General features: G+C 52.2%; 3 protein-coding genes across 3 annotated transcripts; 1 reads left to right on the forward strand and 2 right to left on the reverse strand.

Moving 5' to 3' along the window:
• Positions 1 to 401: 401 nt before the first annotated feature.
• On the reverse strand, positions 402 to 2,606 carry M409DRAFT_27909 (uncharacterized protein; the record flags this gene model as incomplete). The annotated part of the gene is made up of 1 exon (XM_033808782.1): positions 402 to 2,606. One exon carries the CDS (start codon positions 2,604 to 2,606, stop codon positions 402 to 404), a length of 2,205 nt encoding a protein of 734 aa, XP_033662742.1.
• A 1,732-nt stretch (positions 2,607 to 4,338) lies between these two features.
• On the reverse strand, positions 4,339 to 6,690 carry M409DRAFT_27910 (uncharacterized protein; the record flags this gene model as incomplete). The annotated part of the gene is made up of 1 exon (XM_033808783.1): positions 4,339 to 6,690. The coding sequence occupies one exon, from the start codon at positions 6,688 to 6,690 to the stop codon at positions 4,339 to 4,341; it is 2,352 nt and encodes a 783-aa protein (XP_033662743.1).
• Positions 6,691 to 9,181: 2,491 nt separating this feature from the next.
• M409DRAFT_27911 (uncharacterized protein) lies at positions 9,182 to 10,343 on the forward strand (the record flags this gene model as incomplete). Its single annotated transcript, XM_033808784.1, has 4 exons — positions 9,182 to 9,412; positions 9,464 to 9,505; positions 9,557 to 9,616; positions 9,654 to 10,343. 4 exons carry the CDS (start codon positions 9,182 to 9,184, stop codon positions 10,341 to 10,343), a joined length of 1,023 nt encoding a protein of 340 aa, XP_033662744.1.
• Positions 10,344 to 11,960: the final 1,617 nt, after the last annotated feature.

The following is an 11,960-nucleotide window of genomic DNA, read 5'->3' on the forward strand; positions in this document are numbered from 1 at the left end:
AAGACCTTTACTTTTCTTGCCTCTCGTATCTTTGCAACGGCCATACTGTCACTTTCACATTAATATCCGCTTGGTGTGCTCGTTGGTAACAAGCGAAGGTTGAGTAATAGCCCCGAAAGCACGTACAAACGACATCAGCTCGCACGGGAAGGAAAAAGTTGTGCTTAGCGAAGCCGGACATAACAATGACAAGGGTTGAGGGTAGAAAAGCCACCAAAAATGGCCGAAGAGTCTGTAATCGTAGTTAAGGCTTTCAAAAAGTTCATCAGTACGTTTCTCATTTCTGCTCCGGGAGCATCATCGGCATTCAAAGCCGGGTTTTTGGTATTTCCAAGTCAATGCTCCTTCTTCGTCATCATCACCGAGATCCAGCTCCTTTTCAATCAAGCCCTGCTCGAATCCTACGCACCTACTAGTCCAACTCTCTGTCCTTTCATTCCAACCCAGCCTCTCCTATCTCGTCCCGTGCGACCCCGTCCTAGCCAATTGTACTTTAACGCTCCTGTAAGTCGCTCGACATTGCCCTGAGCTACATCTCCAGTCTGGCATGATGCGAGGACGTACAGACATTGCAACATCCTGGCTACAGTCTCTGTGACTTTTGCCGGATCAGTGAGCGCCACCGGAGATGCTTGAGGTTGACTCGTCACGCTGAATGAGCCTGGTCCTGCCAGAGGAGAGCTCAGATGTGGCATGCTGGTACCAAAGCTGCCAGCTGATGTGTTTGAAGTGGCTCTGCTTCGGCTGGCAAGGCTCATCGCACCTCCAGATGAAGTGCTCGCCGCATCCAGCAATGTCGAACCTTGTGAGTTGAAACTGCTGAGCCTCGGACTGAGACTGCCTGCAGTCCCTGGTCGTTCTGCGCCTGTCGTTGCTGGATCGCTTCGAGCGTGTTCTCGTCCTTTGGTGGTATTTTCAGGCGTGACTCCAGCATTCAGACTTTCCAGCGACAAGCGGCTGAAGATATTCATCAGACTTTCATGCTTTGGGATGATCACAGTGTCCCTGAAAGCAATCAAAGTAATGCGCCTTACTTCGAGCTCATCCGCCATATTTGGGAGTCGTTGTGATCCCCCAGCAGAAGTCGGTCGCTCATCTGATTTCAGCGACTCTGGGATCGCGCCCCAGAATTCCTGTGCCTCTCGTTGCGTCATGACAGTACCGCGGCCTTTGAATTCCAGCTCCAAAGGTAGAAAGACCGCCTGCAAAAACGGCAATATGGCACCATATACCCCTATCCACATCTCGACCAGATTTGTGACGAGTCTCTCATCCGGCACACCTCTCAAAGTCTGAGCAAGAGAGCTGAAGCCAGTTTGCAGGAGTTCCCTCACATCTTCAACCAGCACAATTGGGGATCTCCGCTGGATGCATCTTCGAACGTGTACACTCACGAGAGCGTTGAAGTCCTCGATCGGGGTCCGCAAGCTTTCCCCAGAGAAGAGATTAAGCAGTCGCGCTTTTAGAAGAGGCCAGGCATCATCCGGTCCAATTCCAGGTAAGCCCATTTGAGCCCCAATATTGCTGAATGCCTGTGCGGTCACAGGTAATGTCGTCTCAGAGGGGAAAGAGAAGACGCTCGCATTCCCAGATGGTGGTCCTGAGAAGCTGGGATCGTAGCTACTAGGCCCAAGGTATTGATCAGACGTTCCCACAGATGTGTTTGATGTGACTTGAGTCAAGCTCAAATTAGCAGCCGCAGCCGCAGCTTTCTCCTCCTTTTTCTTCTCTCTCAAAGCTCTGCCACCATGCCTGAGGTCAAATCCGGACATGGATTTCGCAAAAGCGCCAGGTCCAGGCGAATCCGGGGTAAAGGAGTATAGGGGCTGCGGTTTGTCAGGATTTGTCGCCTGTGAATTCGAGTGTGCTGAGGAGAGTGGTAGTTGAGCAGGCTCATCGCGAAGTTTGTGTTTCTGTCTTGACAAGAAGTGATGTCGTTTCTCCTTGTCCTTCTCAGAAATCGTGGGCACAAGCGTAGACGTGGAGACATTGGCTGATGAGTATAAAGAGCTCGCAGCCGAACTCTGATCCAAGAGACTCGTAGTTGAAGCGTTCGGGAATCCACCGCGGAGAAAGTTCGATGTTGAGGGCGTTTTACCCGGAGATGGCAAGACGGGGCCGACTTTGGCTTCTTTATCCTTTGACAGGGCAATGTTTTTGGGTTTGAAAAGCTTCATCTTCGAGCTTTTCGGCTTAGGCTCCTTTTCAGGCGGAGGGCCTAGTGTCGATGGCGGTGGAGGCATACCCGGCGAAGGAAGTGGACTTCTGCCATTTGGGAATGCAACATTCGCAGCGGTCGCGGCAGCCAAGCGATTGCCCCCAACAGTGCCATTGCTGTATGGGAGACCGGCCCCCATAGAAATCTGTGGGCTTCCATGGTCGCTCGGTCGTCGACTGCCTGCTGGGCCTGAAGTGTTGATCGGAGCCAGACCCGGATATGACCGCTTGCGTTCATTACTGACTGTGGAGGCCGGTGGTGAAATATGATGCATAGCCGCTTGAGCAGCGATTTGTGACGCACTCAGTCCACTTGCATTGGCAGTGGCATGTGGCAGAGAGGGCTCGAAGAAGCCTTGGCTATGCTGTCGCGCCCGGTGGCCTGGCATGCCGGGCGACGCGACTCTGATAGTCCCATCAACAGATCCTCTGGTGGCATGTCGTGGAGCTGTCACAGATTGGAGAGTACTTGTGCTCTGTGATGGTGTGAGACCTCCGGCGGTAGATGGGCGAACTGCCGGCTGTTGGAGGTACGGGGAGCGCCTATTCATGGACTGCACACCGACCTGGTTGGACTCGGTTGAGGCATTGGATAGACTGGACTCGCTCCGCAATGAAGCCTGTGAGAGCGACGAGTGTGACCGGTTTCCAGAGGGCGACCGCGGCGGGGGCCGCAGGGGCAAATTGTTGTTGGTATTCATGGCGTCCTCACCGCGGGGAAGTCGTGGTGGCGGTGGTCATAATCCCGTCGGGGTATGATGCTAGCGAATGTGGCCTGGGAATATGATGCTGGTTGCGCACGCTGTCCAAGAGAGGGATGTCGACGGTGAATGGAGGCAGTTGACGATGTGAAGGCAGTTGTCATCTCCGTAGGGCTGAGTCGCGAAGCAAGACGGCGCTAGCGGCTTGCAGGGGTCTGGGCAGATCTATTTGTGCACAGACTGAGGGGCGATGCCAAATTTAGTTCACATTGATTAAGCCAATTGATTAAAAAAGGTAGGACATTCATTGTTCGTCAAATGAGGATGGTATTTCTTGCCAGCTACGTACAGCATTCTTGATCCCCCATAGTTCAAAGCGAAAGTGTTGGTCGAAAGGATGGTATGGATGGTCAGGTTCTGCCCAAGCTCCTGCATCGAAACACTGCAAAGACACCAGCCTTCGAAATGCAAAGTTGAGCCAACAGATTTCCACGGTCCCGAAGGACCAAGCGGATGAACCAACTCTCAATCCAGAGGAAAGGAATTCCCAAATAACAACCGCACACGTCGGCATCCCTTTCTTTCATTCTGAAAACAAATGATTACGCTCGTTATCCGTCAGCAACAGATCCCCCGTTGCCGGACTCACGAACTCGCGCGGAAAAGGCAGCAGAGGAGGTCCAAACGGGAGATCCGGCGAAAGAGCGGCCATACCCAAGCAGATCCCTCTCACGAAGATCGGCAAATCGGCTCATACCATGCGCCTGTAGCATGGTAACACTTGTCCGGCTCGTACGCCGCGCTCACTGCATTGCGCAGTGCATCTCTGCAGCGACCCAGACAGGTCCGCAACCGCATCTGTCAGAACCTGGGGCAAGCCACGACAGGTTCTTCGAGTACCGGCTCGGGCGTGCTGAGTTCAGAAGCAGCGGTATCGACGCAATGCAGGATGACACGGGGTAGAGGAGCGGGATGGATGGGGCGTCGAGGGCTACTAACCAAAGGAAATACAACGCCTTCTCTTCCCTCTCAAGTCATCCAGATCGCAAGAGGATTCAAGTTCGTCCAAAAATAGCGATGGGTGTCTTCAATCGTCTGGATCGTGGTGAAGGAGGGTGGAAGGGGTTTCGCAACGCTTGATAAAAACAGGTGCAGAGCACGACGCAACTGCACTCACAAAAGTCGCTCAGTTTGCGCAAATGCCAGCCGAGGCTGCGTGATGCGCCTGTGTCTGCCCAAAAGCTGCAAGACACAGAGACCAGAAGCACTCCTCGGTCTGAGCATATTGAAAGTCTCGACTGCAGACTCAGATCCCATCCGCGTGACCATACGGATGACACTGAGCTCTCCCAACCAAGTGGCCGCTCGGAGGGGAGAAGAGCGGTCAGGTGTATGGCTGACACCACTCATGACAGTGATGTCAACGTCTGGGGTCTGAGAAAGGATTTCGATTTCGATCCTGGATTTCGTTCGCACTGAGAAACGGATTCGCCTGCGGTGGCGACATCGGTGAGGTGACGGCGTAGTCACCGTGGCTTGAAGCACGGATGTGCGATGGACGGCGGATAGCAGTATCGACGTTCTGGCCATTGACGGTGCCCATCTTCTCCTCTGGCGGATTGGAGGCTGTGTGCATGATGGGCGAAGTGGCGCTGGTGACTTCGAAGGTTGGCATTGGTGCTGGCGTCAGGGTGTACGATTGACCATTGTACATGTTCGCTCGGTTGTTGCCTGGTTGCTGAGATGCCGTTGCCTGCTCGTAGGTTGGAATCCGGGACAACTCGTAAGACTTGTCTTGAGATATGGAAGAGCGGGCAGTCGGATCTTGACCATGGTAGACGCCAGCATCGCCGCCGCGGTAAAACAAGTAGAAGGCTCTGATGATACCGCTGAGAGCGATAATGACCCATATCAGCAAGATACAGGTTGAGATGATAGCCTCTTGTCTGATGGCCTCTGCAAAGGCTCGGACGACGTGATCCACAGCATCCGTAATCGCATCCGCAGCTGCTCCATCAGGACCAGTAGCTAGGATATTCGACTCGGAGCCTGCTACCTTCTGAGCAGTTCCCAGAGAGAACGTGTCGTTGGGTAGCATTGGAATGTCGATCTTGGCGTGTTCGCTGACCCAAGTCAGACCTTTTTGAATCCCCTGAATCTTCAGCAGGACCAAGCAATTGAGGACGTCCATGATTGGGTCATAGAGGACAGTGCCGCCGAAAGTGTCGTTCAGGGCGCCCATCATCTCGTCCACGAACACGTTCAGAGTATTGTTGACCGCACCGGTGGTGGTGTTGACCCAGCCGAAAACATCATCATTGATGTCAGTGTTTGTATCGTTGATGATCTTGTTCGTGCCAATAGCCCACTGCTGGCTTGCGTTGTTCAGCGAGGTCATGACTTTGTCGCTGAAACCGATAACTTGGTTTTCCAGGGCTGGCACTTCCTTCTCAAGAGACTTGAGCAGGGTGTATTGACAGAGGCAGCCAAGAAGACCAGCTATCGCGAGGGAGAGGACGAACAGAGCCGGGACAGTGGTTGCGTAAGCCACACTCCATCGCACCAAAGCGCGACGGCGAGGAGACTTGAACTTTCTCGCCAACCACAGGCCCGCGCCGGCAGTATACGGTCTCGACACGATGTACACCGCGTCGAGGGAGTCGTATGCATCGTCCTTGACCAAGCGTGCTCTCTCGTTCATCGTTTTCCAGCTTCGGTACTCGCGCCAGGCCATTGGAATCATGACTAGTATTGCCAAAGTCGTGATGACTCCGAGAAAGATTTTCTTGGCCATCTGCTCGATTGCGACAAGATCGTCAAAGAAGTCATTGACGCCGTCGTCATCGGAGCAGAATGTCAGTTGCTCCTTGGCGGGCACCGGGAACAAGGATCGGTTCATGGTGTACTTGGGCAGGCTCTCGTTCAACAGCTTCTTGACCTCTTCGAATGGAAATCTGATGGCAGTGTTGGTCAAATTTTGAACTTGTTCGAAGGTCGGAATGGAGCCGTTGAGAGTCTGAAGACCCTGATCATAGCCCGAAGGCAGTTCAAGGTTGTTGAGCTTGTCGATTTCACCCGATAGGTCGATCGTTGGCGGTTTGGAGTCATCGCCGGTGAGGTCGCCGATATCATTGATTCCCGAGAGGAAGCCGTTCATAGCGTTCTGAAAGTCTGAGGCGGCAGAGCCAAGGTCGTCGCCAACGTCCTTCGCGGTGGAGTTGAGGAAGTCACCCACGTCCTCGGCCACCGATATGGCAACATGCAAGCTGCCACTGATGGCGAGGGTGATTAGACAAACGTAGGTGGAGGTCAACAAGTTGATGATGAAGACCACAATTTCCTCCACTCCCGTCAATGTCAAGATCAGCATCTGCATCAGGCCATTGACGGCCTTCTCGATGCCTTGTGCGGTCACTTCGTTCATGCCCTCGCTCATATAGTGGGGCATCGATGCCATGGCGGAGCCTACATTCTCGACAGAAGTGCAGGCGCTCAAGGCTTGCTTTCTCGCCGTGCCGATGTTGTCGTCGACACTTGCGATGGCGAACAGTGTTCGGATCAGTACGAGCAAAAGAAGGATCGTCCAGCGATTAATCCAGATCTGAGCGAGTCTGGCTCGAAGACCGAGGTAAGGTGTCGGGTATGGTTCTTGTTGTGAGGGAGGTCGTGATGCATTCTGTTCTGCGTAGTAGTAGCTCGTCTCATGGGCGCCAGCGGAAAGAGACGGAGGCGCGGGATTTGGGGGTTGCTGTTGGTTCTCTGAGGGTGCCATGCTGGTGACTGGCACGGAAAGTCGGGAGTGCCTGTCGGTGTGTCTCAGTGTGTGTTCGTGGTTGTGGCGCTTTCCAGAAGGCCAAGATGTGTGAATGAAACTCTTTATGGGATCGAGTTTGAGCTTCGGGCGTGGTGGTGTGCGAAGAGCAAAAGTGTCATGCGTTGGGGTGTTGTAGAAGGTATTATGATTAAGGCGGGGGTGAATGCAATGGTCGTGGCCTGCAATGCTGTACAAAAGAGATTCGTAACGTCGTTGCAAGAGGGTCGGAGGAGGAGGGCGAGGAAGAAGCAGCGGACAATAGTGCGACAATGAATGAGAATAGCACACGTACCATGGGTTTCTTTGAACAGCGGGTCATGAGTCCGTTGTTGAAGGTCTTTGTCGGAAACGCAGCATGGCCTCGACAGGCGTTTCACATGCCAGCCAGTGATTGTCGCGCCTTCCATTCTGAGGAAGACAGTCGCGTGGCACGGACCCCAACTGCAGGCTTGCGGCGCTTGCAGAGTCGGTTGCTGCCAGCCAACGAGCTGAAGATGCCCATGGCCGCATGGAGCAGGGCCGAACAGAGGATGAGCGCGGCGGAGGGCTTCCCGGCGGTCGAGAGTCGGGCGTCGATGGATGCGCGGGTTTGCACTGTCGATGGGCGATGGTCGCCGTCGTCTGGTCGAAGCACCCGCGCCACGCTCGCCATCTCGTCCGTCGGCGGCGGAGATGGCTGCGGCGGCGTCGCGCGACATCCTCACGGGACTCGCGCGATGGGCAGACGCCGGGTGCGCTCCTCGCCCGCAAACGATACCGACGACGAGGAGCGCACCGCATTCTTTCACAGCGTGAGAAGCAGGCCGGGCGGGCGTGAAAGCCTTATGTAGCCCCAGCGGCTGCCCTCGTGGCGTGGCTAGTGTCGTGGCGCTTCCCTGTTTCGTGCACATCCTTTCGGAACTGTCGTCTGACCTCACCTCTCCCACAACACCACCAAATCCATCAGTGTATGTCGTTGCCGACCTCGAAAACAGCAAATACCATCTCCTCACACCTACCAATGCTTTTTCATGACACACTCTCTCAAAATCTCGTCGAATCATCGCAATACGTCCATCTCCTTGCGATGACGTCGTTGCCATGGTTGCAAATGCACGTCCAGCCATCTACAGAACTTGAGGGATGTCAACAGAATCGCTCTGCCTTAGGAAATCTCTTCGAGAGATATGTCAACATCGCGACTCGAATCATGAGCGAAACTCCAGACGGTATCGAAACACATATGTGCAATGCCCTCCGCCTTCCACCTCTCATGCTACAAAACCGAATGCAAGTCCAAGGTTGGTGTAGACAATGGCTCGATGTCCCTTCGCCTCAAGCTTCGCCAGCGGAGAAAACCTTAATTCAGCAGAGACTGGGTCTGAAGCTCAACATATGCCTCCGCCAGCTATCTCTTATCCGCTGCAATCACATGTTTCCTTGTAAGCACTCACTTGAGGCGCAGGCGCAGCTATATAAGCTTGCTTTCTTCTAGCCATCCTTCTATCAAACAACAACACACCGACCACTTCGCATCCTTGGACATCGGCCTCAACCCCCTTGACTACTCTTCTACTTAACCTTGACTTATCCCAACTACTATTCACCACATCGACCACATCAACCACATCTCATCGACGACCACGCTCGATCACTTCAACACAACTCCCGCCAGTCTCAAACCGCCAAGTCCTTCACCGACTACCAGGAATCTACGACCGCCCTATCGCATGACCTTGCCGTGAGCAGTTCCCCGCCATATCAGCCTCTCTGCGTACCCGGAGACTCGACCATCGGCACGCAACCCCCGACGTCGACCCTATGCACTCAGGTAGAAAGCACATCTTCAGTTCGGCGCATATCAATCTCAACAAGTCCGCGCGGCAGCGGCATCGTCGATTCACCTCCATCGGCACGAGCGACGTCGCCAGTGTGAATAACAATCACGAGACTTCCCCTAAGGTATCCATCGTTGAGACGCGCAATCCGCGGCACAAGGTCCAACACCACCGCCCCTGCTAACACAACCTCGATTACCTGAAACTCGGCATTCGCATCAGTGAAGAAACCCTCAGCACTCAGCTTTCACCCAAGCGAACGAAATTGCTTGGCGGGAACGAAGAAGCGTATCCGTACGCTAGAGCCGCTCGAAAGGACCCTGCATATCTGGAGAGTAAGTCTACTTCACTTTCCTTCACTCTGACCATCTTCCCTTTTCTGCCTAGTGTCACGACGGCTTGAGTGAAGGCGGACATTGGAAGATGACGTATTGTCGAAGTTGGAGGCATCTACTTCACTCATTTTCGAAATGGAGATATGGTGGCTTGCTGCCTGCCACTCTTCTTCCTCTTCTTCTCTTCCTTCTCCAAAGCCATACCACAACATTGCCAGGAAGCCATCAACCAAGCACATAGCACCAAGCCCATATCGCCAGTGCCGCCACTGGCGGCCATCGTTTCATTTTTGAGCGATGGCCCAAAATACTGACCAGATTTCGCAGGAGTTGAGGACATCCGGCTATCGATTCGACGTGTTGAGGTCGCGTCTCACCCAAAACACCGCCTGGCTCCACAGCAAGTACCCGCCGACATACTCCGACCGCCAGTGGGAGTCGGCGATCGGAGTCGTTGAACGCATTGTCGACAAGGACGCACGCTACGTCAACGCACATTACTACATCGCTATACCGCCATCAGGGGACGTAAGTGCGGCAACAACAACATGCAAAGACCGAGACTAAGACTACTCACAGGATCCTCTTCACCCACCGTTCTTGATCTCTCCCCGGCTCAATGTATGTATCTTCAAGCACTTGAAGCGTGATCGAGACTGACTTATTGCACAGCCGCACCCAACCGGAATCTACGACTTCATCGATTTCACCCTCGCGAGTTTCCTCAAGTCAGTGAGTATGCCAGATCTAGAGCTGAACTTGTACACAGATTACCCACGAAGAAATGCACTCGCAATCCAAGAAGTGGGTCGCTCCAGGTGTTAAGAAGCAGGAGCGTATACGCCGCACCAATTTCGCGAGAAGCAAAGTCTGCAAGGATTCGGTCGCCTGGCCACGCGACTACGACGTCGAGGAGCATCGTGCCCTGTACGCCGACGATGTCCGCAAGCAGATGCAGAAGAAGGGAGAAAGGCGCGTGAAGGAGTTGAGAGACCGGGAGCGTCTTGGTCTACCAGAGTTCCCTGACGCGGTCAAGCCAGCTATGGGAGGCAAGGAGTTGGGAAACAACCGCTCGGCCGTCCTATCCCAGGAGACGGTGTTCACGAAAGAGTTCGAGAAGGATCGCCGCGACCGTGACTTCTTCCAGCATCCGGAGAGAGTGTACAAGGACGTCGCAGACTGGCCATGCCGCGAGGAGGCGAAGTACGAAGGCGACGACCGGATCTCAACTGAGCGCATCCACGGTCGTTTCCTGGGTCTTCCTCGTGTCCCAGGAAATAACACTGTCAACTGGATGCAGAGATCCGTCGTCAAGCAGTACTCGTTCGACGATCACTACCAGAAGCTCAACGAGCACGACGTCTTCTGGCGCTACAACAACGTCGACGAGATCGAGGTCAACGACAACACCGGCGCTGAGCTCGTCGGCAACGAGCTGATGGGCATGCTCGACGAGTGATGCAATGAAGACGCAGACTCCGACGCAGCTCGACCCACTCGGCATTCACATCACACGACTCACTTCCGACAATAACGACACACAAGTCTCCCAGCACCAGAATGTCACGTCCATCAAGGATGTGAGCGTACGTATCATCCCCTCGCCCTCCTCCCCTCCCCAACCCACGAGACAACAGATTAATGTCCAATCGCAGAACCCTTTTCCTTTGTCACCAGACCACAGATAAGCGACTTTCACTATCACTCCAACATCAGCTGGGTACGAAGAAAGCCGAGCCTCAACGGCCTGGCCCTTCCACCCTCTGCATTTCGGAACTCTCATGCAGCAAGCAAGCAAGGACGCAAGCCTCAAAACGGCATTGACTCCTTCTTTCTTGCACGCATGAGAGTTCAACATCTCAGCATTTCGACTTCAGCTTTCTACGGCTTTAGCACTCACGACACTTTCAGCATTCACGACTCATGATTTTTTTCAGCAACTGCTTCGCTTAGGCCAAAAATCCCCAGCACGACATGATCAGAATCGTGCATGCACGACAAACCTCAAAATCGACGACATGAGAACCGCCAAAAATTGAATGGCAACATCAACGTCGAACCAAAAAAAGTCAACTTCCCGGGAATATCAGGCAAGCAAGCAAGTACCACAAGCGACACAGAACAGCACACCCAAGCTAAGCACACACGACACATGAATTTTCTTCTTTGGATTCTGATGAGATTGGTTTCTTTCCTTCTTTTTCATGGAATCTTTTGGGATACGAATAAGACGAACGAGCAGGAAAAAGGTCTCAGGCTCAGGAAAGAGAAGTAGGAAACGGCCCAGGTTAGCTCGAAAAGTTGTAACAAGTATATATTACGCTTTGAGGACATATCACATATCTTCTCTAACGTCTGTCCCTTTGTCGAGGGACGTACCGTGTACCGGGACAGCTAAGTCGCGATTATAGGTTAATTATACCTCTTCCTATTAATTCGGTCGGAGACCTTCGGATATATATTAATATCTAATTCTCTTTCGAGGGATATTAAACTTACGGGCTTTTCTAATTTATATTAATCTCTGCGAGTTAATCTTCTATTAGCGTTAGTTTTATAGCTAATATTTAAAGGTAGCCTAGTCGCTACTACTTTAGTTTTCTACTCTAAATATAGGTAGATAACGTAGTAGTAGGTATTTAGATACTATCTATAAGATATAAAATATATTTAAGTTTTATAGCGTTAATTATTATAAAAAAGGTATAAAATATTATTTATAAAGTAGCGTAACTTATAGCGTATAGCGCCTTTCGTAGCGTATAGTTTTAGGAATTCTAGAACTTTCTTTAACTACGTATACTTTATCCTAGTAAGTTAGCTAGAGCGACTAATTTCTTCTTTTTTTTTTTTACTTCTCTCTAAAACCTATAAGTAGTAGCTATTATAACTATAGATAACGCTAGCCGGGTACTAGCGTAGGGTTCTTTTTCTAACGTACCTATATCCTATTATACTCTTATAGATTATAGCTATAAAGAAATACTAAGAGATATTTAGAAACCTAAAAAGGACTAAGGTAAACCTTCCCTATATAATAGTATACGTAATTCCCTAGTACGTATTTTATACTCGC

This window comes from Zasmidium cellare (assembly GCF_010093935.1).
Source record: "Zasmidium cellare ATCC 36951 unplaced genomic scaffold M409scaffold_39, whole genome shotgun sequence".
Lineage (NCBI taxonomy): Eukaryota > Fungi > Ascomycota > Dothideomycetes > Mycosphaerellales > Mycosphaerellaceae > Zasmidium > Zasmidium cellare.